Genomic DNA, 14,050 nt, shown 5'->3' with positions numbered 1-14,050 from the left:
TCAGCTTTTCCTCTACTCGTGCTGACAAGGTACGAGTTACGAGTAGAGGAGAGCCAATTGGCGGCTCTCCTGGTGGGGGGGTTGCACTGATAATCAGCGCATTGATTATTAGTGCAGACCTATTGAGAATGCCCACTAGAGCCCACCAGGGTTGCCAATCTGTGCCCATCAGTGATGCCTATTAGTGCCTCCTAATCAGTGCAGGCTTATCAGTGAAGGTTTATAACATAAATGAAGAAAAAAAAAAAATAGTTTTTTTTTTTTTTTTATTTGTAGTGCAAAAAATAAAAAACCCAGTTGTCCTGGGCAGGAAGAGGGTGAAAGTGGCCATACATTTTACAATTTTCCTTTAGATTTACCAAAACCATATATGAGGTCAGACCTAAACATGTATGCAATCAGGCAGGACCTTGCACTACATAGTTGAAGGTAAATGTACAATGTATGACCAGCCTAACATTTACATCACCGTTGCCTGTGAAGATTGAATAACCTGACTTGTAATACATGAGACAACAATAAGGTTATCTATCAGCGTTCCCTCTTCCCTGGTGATTCAGGCCTCCCTCTCCATAGCAGGAGTTTCTCTTTAATCGTGTGTAGGCCTCTGTTTGCATCACACGCACATAATCTTTCCTCCCCCCAACCCTTACAGCAAGGCATAGTAACTGTCTGAGTCAGTGATTCTTCTGCAGCAGCAGCTCTTGTTTGTTGTCTTGGCAGCAGTTCAAAGAATGAGGAGGAGGGGGTGGAGAACGAGCGAGGAAACGTGGGCGTGTAAACGCAATGACAGTTACTACGCCTGCGCAGAAGGGAGGCGGTGGTGACTGGACGGAGACTGTCGAAGAATCAAGTAAATAGAGAACTGGAATCACAACGGTTGGCTCGGTCGTGACGTCATCGGCTTTGCCAGCAAGGCTTGTCAGAGAGGCGGGAAAAAAAAAAAAAAAAAAAAAAAAAAAAGAGAAACGTGAGCCGCCGTTCCTTGGTTAATGAACCCGTTTTACCGCGATGCAAGACTTTGGAGGATTTGTTGCTGGGCGTGGGAAGGGGTTAAACTTGGAGTTGTTGTGAGCTTTTTGGCAGCAGTCTAGTGAGGGGGGCTCCTCTGGTGACTGGAGCCGCAGCCAATAGAAAAGGCGCATCCCTTCCCCCTTTTTTTTCCACTCCTCCCCCTCCTCTCTCTCCCGAGAGCTGTGCAGCTGAGGAAAGCGAGAGAAGCCCTTCATAGAGAATTCCTGCTCCTCCCTCTCCCGGGTTCCAGGGCGTAGTGTACATGACTGAAGCCGGACCGACAAGCAGCCTAGGCGGAGGGCACTGGCGCGGCTGAGTGTGTGTTCTCCGTCCTCCCAGCCTCGTTCTCGGCTCAGTGTGCTTGGCTCTATACTGCTATGTCATCCGCCACCATAGCCGCCTCCCGGAGACAGTCGTGTTACCTGTGTGACCTGCCCCGCATGCCATGGGCGATGATCTGGGACTTCACCGAGCCTGTGTGTCGGGGATGTGTGAACTACGAGGGAGCGGATCGCATCGAGTTCGTCATTGAGACGGCCCGGCACCTGAAGCGGGCTCATGGCTTCCAGGAGGGGAGGTCCCCGGGGCCCCCCAGCTCGTCCTCATCCTCCTCCTCCTCAGTGAAGCCTCAGCTCGGTGCGAAGGAGATGGCGCAGATTGGACACCCGGAAGGTGTCTCTAGGGCCTCTCAGCAGCCTCCCCCTCAGCAATGCATGGATCGCTACCCGCTGGTGGGAGACAGGCCGCCGCCCCGCCTTGCCTCGGATTATAGCGTCGGCAGGCCGGTCAATGGCATTCTTCTTCCCAATGGCTTCCCCAAGCCGGAGGAGCCGCCGGAGCTGAACCGCCAGAGCCCTAACCCTCGCAGGACTAGTGCGGTGCCCGCTTCCCTGGGCGCCCTAATGAATGGCTCTCCGATGGGGGGCCGGGCTCCTCCAATGGGGATCACCTCTGGGGATCTAGGGACTAAGAGATCCGGATCGGTGTCCAGCACCGAGCACGATTCCAAGGACAAGCACCGGGCGGATAGTTATTCCGAGCTGGGAGACAACCACAAGGTGAGGCCGGACGAATGGATCAGCAAGCACAAGACGGTGAGGGACACGCTGATGGCCATGCAGCACAACCACTCGTCCTTCGACACCAAATTCAAGAAGGACCCGGCCACCGGGAGGGCTATGGGCTTCGAGGCCGGCAACCCCGCATCCAAATCCGGTACGGATTGTTTTTCCACCATCATTGTAAATCAACAGGCTAATCTCTTATTGGCTGGGTACACATAGCAGAGGGGATGGGGGGGGGGGGGTTGAGGGCGCAACCCTCTTTCTAGAAACAGCCTTGGTCTACTGTGAAGTGGGTGGGATGAAACGGAGCCCCGTGTATGAACGTCCTACGTGTTTCCGTGTGCAGCGTGGAGGTACTGTGCAACGTGTTATTTCATAACTCATTGGGCTTCCAGAACCAAGCAGGCTCCTTTTTATGATCGTCATGCACGTGTTTGACCAAATCTTATCAAACATCAGTGGAGTGACACAAAACTGTCAGGACCATGCAGTGAGTGACAGATGGTGATGGTTTCCGTCAACCCAAAATGATTGCTTTTTGGAAAGGTCTAACTCTCCAGGTAGATCACATTTTTTTTCCAGTGCTCGTATACCTTGATCAGGGGTCTCCAAACTTTCTAAACAAAGGGCCAGTTTATTATAATATTCAGGATTTATATAGCGCCAATGGTTTACACCATGCTTTACAACTTGAAGTTAGACAGTACAAATGCAATACACTAGAAATCGGAGGACATTGCTACTTAGAGCTTACACTCTAAAGCAGGCCATACAAAATCAGAAAGTTCTTGTTGCTACAGAAAAGAATTTTAATGGGCGGGAATTTTCTTTTTCTCTTCGTAAATTTTCCTTTCTTTACGTTTCTCGCACGATTCTCCCATCATTGATTAGAAAATCGTATGTTTTTCAAAAAATTTGCAACATGTCCGATTCCTCAAATTTAATTGCCACATGAAAATCGGCCGTTGTTGCAGCCCACTAATGGTGCGAAATTCGTACGAAAATTCTTTGATACGATTTTTGAAATACAATTCTTACGAAATTCAAACCGCGTATGGCTGGCTTAAGCGATGCAAGAAGTAATAACTGGGGAATGAGCTGATTGGGGTGTGTGTACAATTAGCAAGTTAGTTTACTGTCCTTAAACCACTCCAGCCCCGGAAGGATTTACCCACTTCCTGACCAGAGCACTTTTTTTGCGATTTGGCACTAAGTCGCTTTAACTGACAATTGCGCAGTCATGTGACGTTGCACCCAAACAAAATTGATTTTTTTTCCCTTTTCTCACAAAATAGAGCCTTCTTTTGGTGGTATTTGAACATGTCTGCGTTTTTTATATTTTGCGCTATAAACAAAAAAGCGTAAATTTTGAAAAAAGCAATTTTTTTTTTTTTGCTATATCCCCCAAAAATATAAAAAAACAAATTTCTTCCTCAGTTTAGGCCGATATGTATTCTACATATTTTTGGTTAAAAAAAAAAATCGCAATAAGCGTATATTGATTGGTTTGCGCAAAATTTATAGCGTCTACAAGATGGGGGATAGATTTATGGCATTTTTATTTATTTTTCTTTTATTAGTAATGGCGACGATCTGCGTGTGGTGGGGTGTTTGTGTGTGTGTGTGTGTGTGTGTGTGTGTGTGGTTTTTTTTTTTTTTTTTTTTTTTTTTTCAGTGACTGTGACATTGCGGTGGACACATCAGGCACTTTTTTGACACTGTTTTGGGATCATTTACATTTATACAGCAATCAGTGCTATGAAAAAATGCACTGATTACTTTGTAAATGGCAGGGAAGGGGTTAAACACAAGGGGCAATAAAGGGGTTAATTGTGTTCCCTCACTGTGTTCTAACTGAAGGGGGGATGGGCTCAATAGAACATGAGATCACTGCTCCCGCTGACAGGGAGCAGTAGATCCCTGTCATGTTGCTAGGCAGAACAGGGAAATGCCTTGTTTACATAGGCATCTTTCCGTGTCACGATCGCGAGCCACCAGTAGACATCGAGTCTGCGGGCAAGCTCACACGCCCACTAGCCAGCGATTTAAAGGGGATGTACAGGTATACCCATTTGCGCAGCCGTTTCATTGTGCCGACGTACATCGTCTTGCGCTGGTCGGCAAGCGGTTAAACTTTAGGGGGGCTGCACTGTAGCCAGTCTGAGAAGAAAATTTCCTGGCACCAATGTGAGTAAACAGTGCATCATTGTGGGTGCCAGACAAAAGCCCATCACTGTGGGTGAACTATGCCCCACTGTTCCCGGCAGTGGGAGGAATCATGCCCCAAGGGCTGGCTGCAATTTGGAGATCACTGATCTAGATCAATCATAAGTGATTTACAAGGGTGCAAAAAACGCAATTGATCAAACCTGTAGAGCCCAATACAAACCCCCCCCTTTTTTTTTTTTTTTTTTTCTCCCACAATCCATTGACTTGGGGTGATCTTCACCATCTGATACACCAATCTAAAATACCCTTTTTTTTTTTTTTTTTTTTTTTTTTTATGTGTATATATATATATATATATATATATATATATATATATATATATAAATAAATTTCTCTCTAAAGAAGTTTGTACAATCAGATTGAAACTGACCATACACAATTTAATCTTCTGGTATACCAACGACTATGTAATGTAAGGGCCTGCACAGGTTGGATATGCATTTAATGGGTTAATTGTATGGTGACCCTAAAGCTGGCCATACATTATACAATCTTATTGTACAATTTTCCTTTAGATTTAACAAAAACCGTATGAGGTCCAATCTGAACAAAACTTTGTTTGTGTCCAATCAGGCAGGCCCTTGCACTGTATAGTTGAAAATAAATGTAGATTGTACAGACTTTGTAAAAGTGGATATGCATAAAATGTTCTTGTCAGAAATGCAGTATCACTTTCTGTGAGCTGCATAGATATCTGCCTTCCTAGCTATTTTCAGTTGACTACCAGTTGCCTTGCCCCCTATGTGATAGGGAAAATTATATGCCTTGGTCCATATCAGTAGAACAGACTGGGGTGACAACTATTGCTCCCTCCATAGGTACAGATGAGTGAGGTAGTCACCCAGGAAAAGGAAGTGTTTTTGGCAGGAGAAAATAAAGAAAAAGAAACATGGGGGGGATGCAGCCACTACACCAGGGACTAGTAAGCTGCCATATATTACATATTTGGGTTTACTTTTTAAAGTAGAATTGTAGACTTCACTTAGTTTTAAATGGTTCCTTTACTAAACCTTTTGACCACTGTATGCTGTAATGGAAGTACAATTGCAGATCGGAAGCTGCTTGTACTGCTGCCATAACACCGCACTGTAGCTAATGCTACTTTCTTTGGTCCATTACAGCACACACAAGTGACCACACGGTTTAGTAACAGAAATTGTTTGGGACAGCTTAGTCCAAACAAACTTAGATAATTGAAGACCCTTCATTTACAGTGAGCAAGTAGGTTTGCTTGCATATTTTTAAGCCAACAGTGGGGGTTCATAACAGTTTTAAAGTAAAGTTCACCTTTTGGGAACATGTTACACCTCTCCAATTCCCACACCCCATTTATTTCACACCCGCTGTCAGTTTGAGTAGTAGAACTGAAAGGCAAAACAATTGCGTATGTGAAATACCGTATTTATCGGCGTATAACACGCACCCCAAGTTTAGTAGGGAAGTTTAAGGAAAAAAAACTTACATTTAAATGCCCATCGTTGCAGCCTTGCCCCTGTGCATTTGCAGACAGTCTGTACTATCAGTACCTTGCCATTTAAGAATGGCGCCGCCAAGATACAGAGGCGGATGTCCTGTATATTTCGGCGGCTCACGCGGGACTGCGAGAGCGGCCAAAAGCTGCCGAGTACGGCCGAGAGGCTCACATTCGGCTGGGGATTGGCGTATAACGCGCACCCACGATTTTCCCCTGATTTTAAGGGGAAAAAAGTTAGTGTTATACGCCGATAAATACGGTATATAATCTCTGTATAAGGGGATTGGGGAACGGGGGGTGAAGAAATAGCAGTACAATGATCTCTCAGTGAATGGCTGGCTGTGCGGCAGGGCTATCGGCACACGCCTGATCAATGGAGGACAGATAGGCTGTTCTCCAGGCACAGCCAAAAAAAACTGAACACGCTGGGAAGGATGTGCTGCCATTCCTAGCGTACTTATTTAAAAAAAGGAAAGCAGGACGACTGGCAGGATCCCCAGGTATTTCACACAAATGAAGCAATGCAATGAGAACAGGATACTTTTTAACACAAGTACATGGTACAACAGACACACATCAGGAATATGAAATGTTGGGGTAACGTTCTGTAATTTTAGGGTAATCCTCTTCTATAACTATCTTGGTAGCTGCTAAAGTATTAAAACCAATATAGATTAGGATTGCAGAAAACTGCCTTTTTTAATGGAATGAAAGGGGGGGGGGGGGGGAGTAAATTGCTAAATAGCATTATTATCTGTCAAAAGTAGTGTTGACAGGTCTGCCAGGGTAGTGTCTGCTGTGAGTGTACAACTGTACTACACGATGTAGCCATTTTACTAGCAAGGGGAATTTTAATGTAATTGACAAAGTGCTTCCTTATCTTATTTGAAGCCCAACTCTGGGCAACTAAATTATCCCTTGCCATGGAGCTGCCTGCATTGCAAGTGTTAATTGCTTGTTTTGGTCTAGGAGATCCTTGCAAAAAAACTGCTTACCCAATCCTCTATACTACCCTGCAGATAGTAGTTTCCCACAGCTTCTTCTCCCCCACTCTCCAGTCTATAGTCCCAAAATCATCAAGACCAAAGCAGGGTCCATAACACTGCATTGAACATGACACCAAGGGGCTGTCAACTACGGGAGTGCTATCTGACAGGGAAACGGAGGATCAGGTAAGTTAACTGTTTTTCTCTTCCCCTAGACAAAACAAGCTACTAACCTTTGCTGTGAGGTTGCAGCCCCAATGCACGGGGTAATTGTTTAATTACCTGGGGATTTCAAACTGCTGTGCTTTTTTTAAATTGAGTTTTTTTCAGACTCTGCGAGTCTGACAGCTCATGGGCAGTGCACCTAGCAGTACTTGTGTTTTAGGGCAGTATGCGCCCAAGAACGAGTGCTTGGAACATAAGCGGTCTATCTCCACAGTGTAACAAGGATTCATGCACTAAATATAAAAAAAAAAAATAAAAATTTGGTAATAACAATAATTGCCCTTAAAGCAGCTTAAAGGTCTCATTCTTAAATTTAATTAAATGAAATCTAAAATTTTTTGATCGCATGAAGCCCTAAAATGCTAGTTTGACATGCCTGACTTAAAGGGGGTAGTAAACCCTCATGTTTTTGTTCACCTTTTAATGCATCCTGTGCATTAAGGTGAAAAAACACCTGGCAGTGACTAGCCCCGCCATTTTACTTACCTGAGCCCTGGAATTTCACCTGGCGGAGACGTGCTCTTCCTCTGCATGGGGTTCTCGGCTCTTAGTTACATGGTTAGTAAGGTTGAATAAAGACACCAGTCCATCCAGTTCAACCTGAGTGAGTGTGGGTCTACAATTATCCCTATTTATTTAAGATACCCATATAGAGCCATCAATTTACGCAGCACTCCACACATACATTGCACACTCACATCGGTCCCTACCCTCAAGGAGCCCCCAATCCCCAACTCGCATTCATATACTAGGACCAATTTTTTTTTTTTTGGACAGAAGCCAATTAACCTACCAGCATGTCTTGGAGTGTGGGAGGAAACTGGAGTACCCGGAGGAAACCCACGCAGGCACAGGGAGAACATGCAAAATCCAGGCAGGTAGTGTCATGATTGGGATACAAACCATGAGAGGATGTTCGGGGCCACTGTGCAAAACGAGCTATCATATGTTTATTTAAAAAAAAAAAAAAATTACAATCGCTTTAATAAACTGTAGTGCTTCTCTTTTGGTTTAAAAATACCGAGGTATGTGGGTGGTGCCTTCAGACCTAGTCATTAATCATTTTTAGTGATGACTAATGCTGCAGGGTGTATAGCTTGCTTGGTGAAGGAATTATTGCTACTTTCACTTTTGCCTTTTTTTTTTTTTTTTTTTTTTTCCTTGTCCTGTAGAAACGCAGGGCAGGGGTCCCCATTGGTGTAATACTGTTCTGTTCCTGTTTGACAGCTCAAGTTTTGGGCTTTTTCTTTGCTTTCAGTTTTGGTGTCACCAGTCCTAACTGGGACACAGATGGCAATAAATAGTTTACACCTAACAACTCTATCCCAAGCTAACACATTTTGGCACAGGATGCATTGATGTTCCAGGAATCCATGTACAGGCATTCCTAGTCATGTCAATTGGGACATGTCACAATTTTGACATTTGTGTGCAGTTTCCCAAATGCACGCTGTCTACATTCGGGGACCACGCGCACATGGATGTCAAATTGGGAGCAGCAGCTGTATCCCAGTTTACATGGGACTGCCTGCATTCAGATGCATGGAACACCTGTGTATGCTGTGCAGGCAGAACATGGCCCTCGTGCATGTGTATGGTTAACCATGCCTGTATGAACTTAGAAATGGATTGAAATCACACTGCATACTCTGCATGTAGTCACGGTGCAAGGGGTTCTGATTAGTTGTGGGAGGAGTGCACAGTTGCCCAGGCCAGCTATGCTGCAGGCAGCTTGCCAAATCTTGAGAGGCTGGCATCTTCTGTGACAGGACGGTGCACTTTGAGATATGAACGTTTAGGGCAGTATTTGCCAGGGGGCGAATAGTTGGAATGCAGACTCTTTTTGCATTGTCGGCATGTCATTTTTAACATAACAATAAGTCTGATTAATTTTATACACAAAAAAAAAACATCAGTTACAATCTAAAATGGATAGTACTGCCTGAAGGCATGAACCTGATGGATTTCATATTTGTCAATATACCCTCCAGCCTACAAAAATATAAACTAATGACACAGTGCTCATGCATTTCCCACTATTAAAATATAAAATTAAAACAATGTCCCAACAATGTAAAACGTGTCTCTTCAAGATTGTGAAAGATTTTCGTAGTGTCTATAATGCCTTCATCATAAGGCCCCTGTTCATACCAGAATGCAGTGCGGAAATCTTGCTTTTGTGCGTATTTCCCACGCTGCATTCAAAATGCACTGCATTGGAGATATGCAGTGGATGTCAATGTTAGCAGACACCCCAAATGTAGGTTGCAAACTGCGTTTGCATGCATCAAATTGCATGATACAGAAGTACCATGTTATGCAGTTGCAGTGCGTCTCCAAAAGTAGTGCATACACTACTTTTGGTGCAGTGAAGTGTGATTTGAGCCCATTCAAATAAAATGGCATTGCATGTTTCTGTGTGATTTACTAGTTTGTGAACTGGTCCTATAACTTTACATACCTGGCACACAACCACCAGCATTAGGGGAATTTCACTCACCCTCTCATCTGCCTCATTCAAGACAAAAGCACTTTTTCCAAAATAGGAGTTGATCCAATTTAGTAGAATAATTTCCAGCAAAGCAAGATCCCAGGTGGCAGGCTCCTTATATTGGCTGCTCTGTTTAGCATATAAACAGAAAGCAGAGAGAAATTGCACATGGCTTAAAATAACTTCACAGCTTTTTACTATTAAATATAAAACTAGTGCACATTAGCTTTATATAAAACATCATGCAGTAACTCAAAGTTTGTCCCCTTTCCGTTCTTATCCTGCAGCTTTCCTTAATCTCCTGTTCCATGCTGAAGATCGGCTCACCACCCTTTAGGCTCTGTTCATATCTTGGCATTACAAATCGTAGGCGGAATCACGGGATGCCCGTGCGATCCCCGTCACTTCCAATGGAACCCTTTTGTTGGGCAACAATCGCGCAAACAAAATCGCGGGGCGCCTGTCGCCCAAAAGAAGTTCTTAGGCCCCATTCACACCTGAGCATTTTGTAGCTTGAAGCCTAAAGCTACAAAAGGCTGGAGAGGAAAAAAAATCAATTATTCTCTATGGAGATGGTTCACATCTCCACTCCAAAACGCTTGAAGCCAGAAGCTCAAACAAGTTCTGGAACTTTTTTTTTTTTTTTTTTTTTGGCAGATTACAGGTGTCTTTCTGCTTTTTACATTGGTGACCTTTTGACCTGTACAAAATCGTGACAAAAAACGCGGTAAAAATTGCTTGACTTTCTGCTTGAAAACACTATGCTCAGGTGTGAATGGGGCCTTAGAGCTTCCAGCCTGCATGCAATCTAATCATTGCTATGTTAGAGGTGACATCATGATCACATTAGGAGGATCTACTCTGGTTCCTGATCACCAGTGGGGTCCTTAGCTGTCACTGACAGCTGGTATTAAGATCTGGCAAACGCTAGAAGTGACAGTTGCTGGACTTTTTGTAAGAACTTTATAAATGTCTCAAAATTCATCACTAACCTAGTCTCAAAATACCAACCTAATTGTTCTTTTCGCTCCTCCCAAGACCTCCTGCTCTCAAACTCCCTTGTCACCTCATCCCATGCTCGCCTTCAGGACTTCTCCAGAGCCTCTCCCATCCTCTAGTATGCTCTACCCCAATCTGTCCTCTTTCAGACGATCCCTGAAAACTCATCTCTTCAGAGAAGCCTATCTGCCCCCCACTTAACTGTACATTTATCCTGTCAATCAGCACATCACCCACAGTTATCTCTTGACCTTCCCTCTTAGATTGTAAGCTCTAAGGAGCAGGGCCCTCTGATTCCTACTGTATTAAAGTGTATTGTAGTTGTACTGTCTACCCTCAAGTTGTAAAGCGCTACGTAAACTGTTGGCGCTATAAAAATCCTATATAATAATAATAATAATAATAATATGTGTCTACAAATGCACAATTGACAGGGAACATAAATATTCAAATTACAGTCCAGAAAAGGTCAATGTTCATAGTTTAGGCCATTGTTTTTTCAACTGTCCTTCAGTCAAGGCACCCCATATAATTGCGCACAATCCCGGGGCAGACCACTCTGAGGATCTGTTTACCAGGAGGTGAACCCAAATGCGCTCACTTTTTTTGCATGTTCCCACATGCTGCATTTTTAAATGAGCTGCTCTATGCTTGTTAAAGGCACAAAAAAATATGCTGGCATGATTTCTTAAATTGTGCCACACCAAAGTAAGTTACTATGGTACCATGCATTTTAGCAGGCACCAACGTAACATATTTGCAAGATGAGTGGGGGTGCCAAGTGTTCATAGTCATACCCCTTGAAATTTTCCACTATCTGTCATGTTACAATCAAAATGCCAATTACAGCTGCCCCCCTTTCCTTCCCTCTTTCTCTCTCCCCCTCCCCCCCCCCCCCCCCCCTTAATTTTTTTTACAGATATTGGCCTGCTGTTTTCAGTGATTGCAGCTGCACAAATAAGTATAGTGATTCAGGTGGTGCAGTCCTATTATAATTTGAGTCTTTTTTTTTTTTTTTTTTTTTTCCCCCCACAATTTTTGTTGAGAGGTCCTCAAGCCCTCTATAATCTGATCTAAAAGAGTGATCCTGTAACACCTGTGTAGGGACAGGAGGAAGAGAATCGCCCACGCCTTCTCCTGGCTCTCTCCACCTCCCTGCTTCTATGTGTAATCTTGTCGGCAAATCAGAAAGCTGTGGGGCTGCCCGACCTGTCCTTTGCAACCGCTGACATCGGTTGGTAGGACACAGGCGGGTGGTCCACAAGGCTTTTTTTTTTTTTTTTTTTTTGCTGCCAAAAGGGAGAAGGTGTGGAGGATGCTCTCTTCCTCCTGTCCCTACACAGGTGTTACAGGAAAAAAAAAACTGTCTACGTAGAGGTGCACATCAAGTCCCATTTTCAGCCAGCTGGGTAGTAGGGTGCATGCAGGAATGGGAAAATTGTCATGTAAAGGCACTTTCCTGATGAATCCTATGTAATGTGACTGTTTAAAGTGGTTATAAAGGCTTACGTTTTTTTTTACCTTTAATTAATTGAATTGAAATTTGACTTCAAAATTAGGGCCCCTTTCACACTGGGGCGGTTTGCAGGCGCTATTGTGCTAACAATAGCGCCTGCAAACCGACCTGAAAATGCCGCTGCTTTGTCTCCAATGTGAAAGCCCCAAGGGCTTTCACACTGGAGTGGGTGTGCTGGCAGGATGGTAAAAAAAAGTCCTGCTAGCAGCATCTTTGGAACAGTGAAGGAGCGGTGTGTTGAAATTAATGGGACACCGCAGCAATACCGCCTCTGTAGAGGCGCTTTGCGGTGGTTTTTAAGGCTGGCCATACATTATTGTACAATTTTCCTTTAGACTTACCAAAACCATATAATATGAGGTCAAACCTAAACACTTTCAATTTGTATGCAATCAGGCAGGCTCTTGCACCACATAGTTGAAGGTAAATCTAAAGGTACTTGAATAAGAAACTCGTATAATGTATGACCAGCCTTTTTTAAATAAAATTTTTTTAAGCAAACTAAAGTTTTTGAATAACTTTAATAAAACATGCTGAAATCTAAATAGTCTTGGTGCTGGACAGTTTTTCCTATGGTCTCTTTAATGTGATATGGCCGGGAAAAACTGGGTCACTTGCAATACTGACTGTGATACTTTCAAGTGTTTGGCTCTATTGTTACACTTCACATGCATGCCTAGGAAGCAGTCATGAGAATTTTAAAGTTCAGTCGCTGTAGCTCTAAGGCCCCATGTACACTGCTGCTGCTAAACGGACGTTCAGAGGCAGTTGGACACTTTTCAACTGCCCCTGAACTCATTCAATGTTATCTTATGTGTACATGTACACAGGTTCGTTTTACTGTCGTTTTTAGGCAGTTGCGTTTTTATAGGCCTTTTTTTTTTTTTTTTTTTTTTTTTTTTTTTTTTTTTTTTTTTTTTTGTGGCAAAATGAGTTTAGACACCGATGTTTCAGATGCTAAACCGTGTTTCGTTTATAGGCGTTTTCCGAAACAGCGTTTTAGCTTGCACATGATTGGATGATAAAATCAGCAGAGCTTCCCCTCAAATCTACAGCGACTGCACTTTCAGTGCACTTGTAGTGCAAAGTGGATTTGCCTTTCAAAAATAACCCCCAGTGCTTGTAGAGCAAGAAGTTATGAAGCAAACTGCAGTCTCATGGTAGATGTCTCAATGTGCCTGTTTTAGTGTCTAGTTATGTCACAAGATTGATGTTGCATTACCAGAATAACCAGTTTGCTACTAGAAGAATTGTTGTTTTGCACACAAGTTCATCTGCATTTTTGGCTTAAAAATTAACCCTGAAAACTTTTTTTTTTTTTTTTTTCTGACAGCCTAGGCCCTGTTAAATTTAGGACGTTTTGCATGTTGCACAATATTTTTCCGCAGTTTATCAAAACTATGTTTTAGCAGAAAATGCATTAAAATCAAATTTTAATACATGCACAAGCCCATTTTTTTTGGGGGGGGGGGGGGGGGGGGATAAGGCACATGGGACGTTTTACAACCTTACAACCTCTCCTGAACGATTTAACTTGACAAACTGACGCCTAAAAATGTCTTGCCGCGTTTAGAAACTTTTTTTTTTTTCATTCAAATAATGCTTCTAAATTCAACTGCCTAGAAACAACCCTGTGTACATGTACTGATAAGATAACAGAGGAGAGTTCTAAAGTCTGTTTACCAGCCAGCCACGGTGTACATGAAGCCTAAAGATGTGGTGTCAAGCTTTGAATCTGTGTGAGCCTGCAAAAGCTAGAAAACCACAGTACCTAAAGTATGTGGCAATGCTTTAAAGGGTAAGTAAACCTTTTGTACACTTTATTTTTTTTTTTTTCTAAATTCCTGCACCCTTATGCACCAATATAGCTTTCATGTACTTTTTTTGCAAAAATATCAAAGCTTTCCATTGAATCTACAGTCACATACCTTTCTTGTCCTAAGCCATGTTTCCATTACTAATGTATTTCTTCCTGATCAGAAAAAACACAGGAAGAAGTTTACCAGCTGACCTCATTAGCACACACCATACATCATCCACCCACCCATTCCC

The 14,050-nt window shown here is 43.2% G+C and overlaps 1 protein-coding gene across 1 annotated transcript in view; it reads left to right on the top strand.

Annotated features, from left to right (window-relative positions):
- Positions 1-769: 769 nt before the first annotated feature.
- The window catches only part of IRF2BP2 (interferon regulatory factor 2 binding protein 2), a 71,864-nt gene continuing 58,583 nt past the window's right edge, over positions 770-14,050 (top strand). Inside the window, exon 1 of the mRNA XM_073627562.1 lies at positions 770-2,229. Coding sequence (XP_073483663.1) covers positions 1,392-2,229 — 838 coding nt within the window. The 5' untranslated portion in view covers positions 770-1,391. The remainder of the gene's footprint in view (positions 2,230-14,050) is intronic.

The sequence above is a fragment of the Aquarana catesbeiana genome, linkage group LG04 (assembly GCF_042186555.1).
Source record: "Aquarana catesbeiana isolate 2022-GZ linkage group LG04, ASM4218655v1, whole genome shotgun sequence".
NCBI classification, from domain to species: Eukaryota; Metazoa; Chordata; class Amphibia; order Anura; family Ranidae; genus Aquarana; species Aquarana catesbeiana.
Note: the sequence above shows the minus strand (reverse complement) of the source record. Positions and strands in the feature narration are given on the sequence as shown.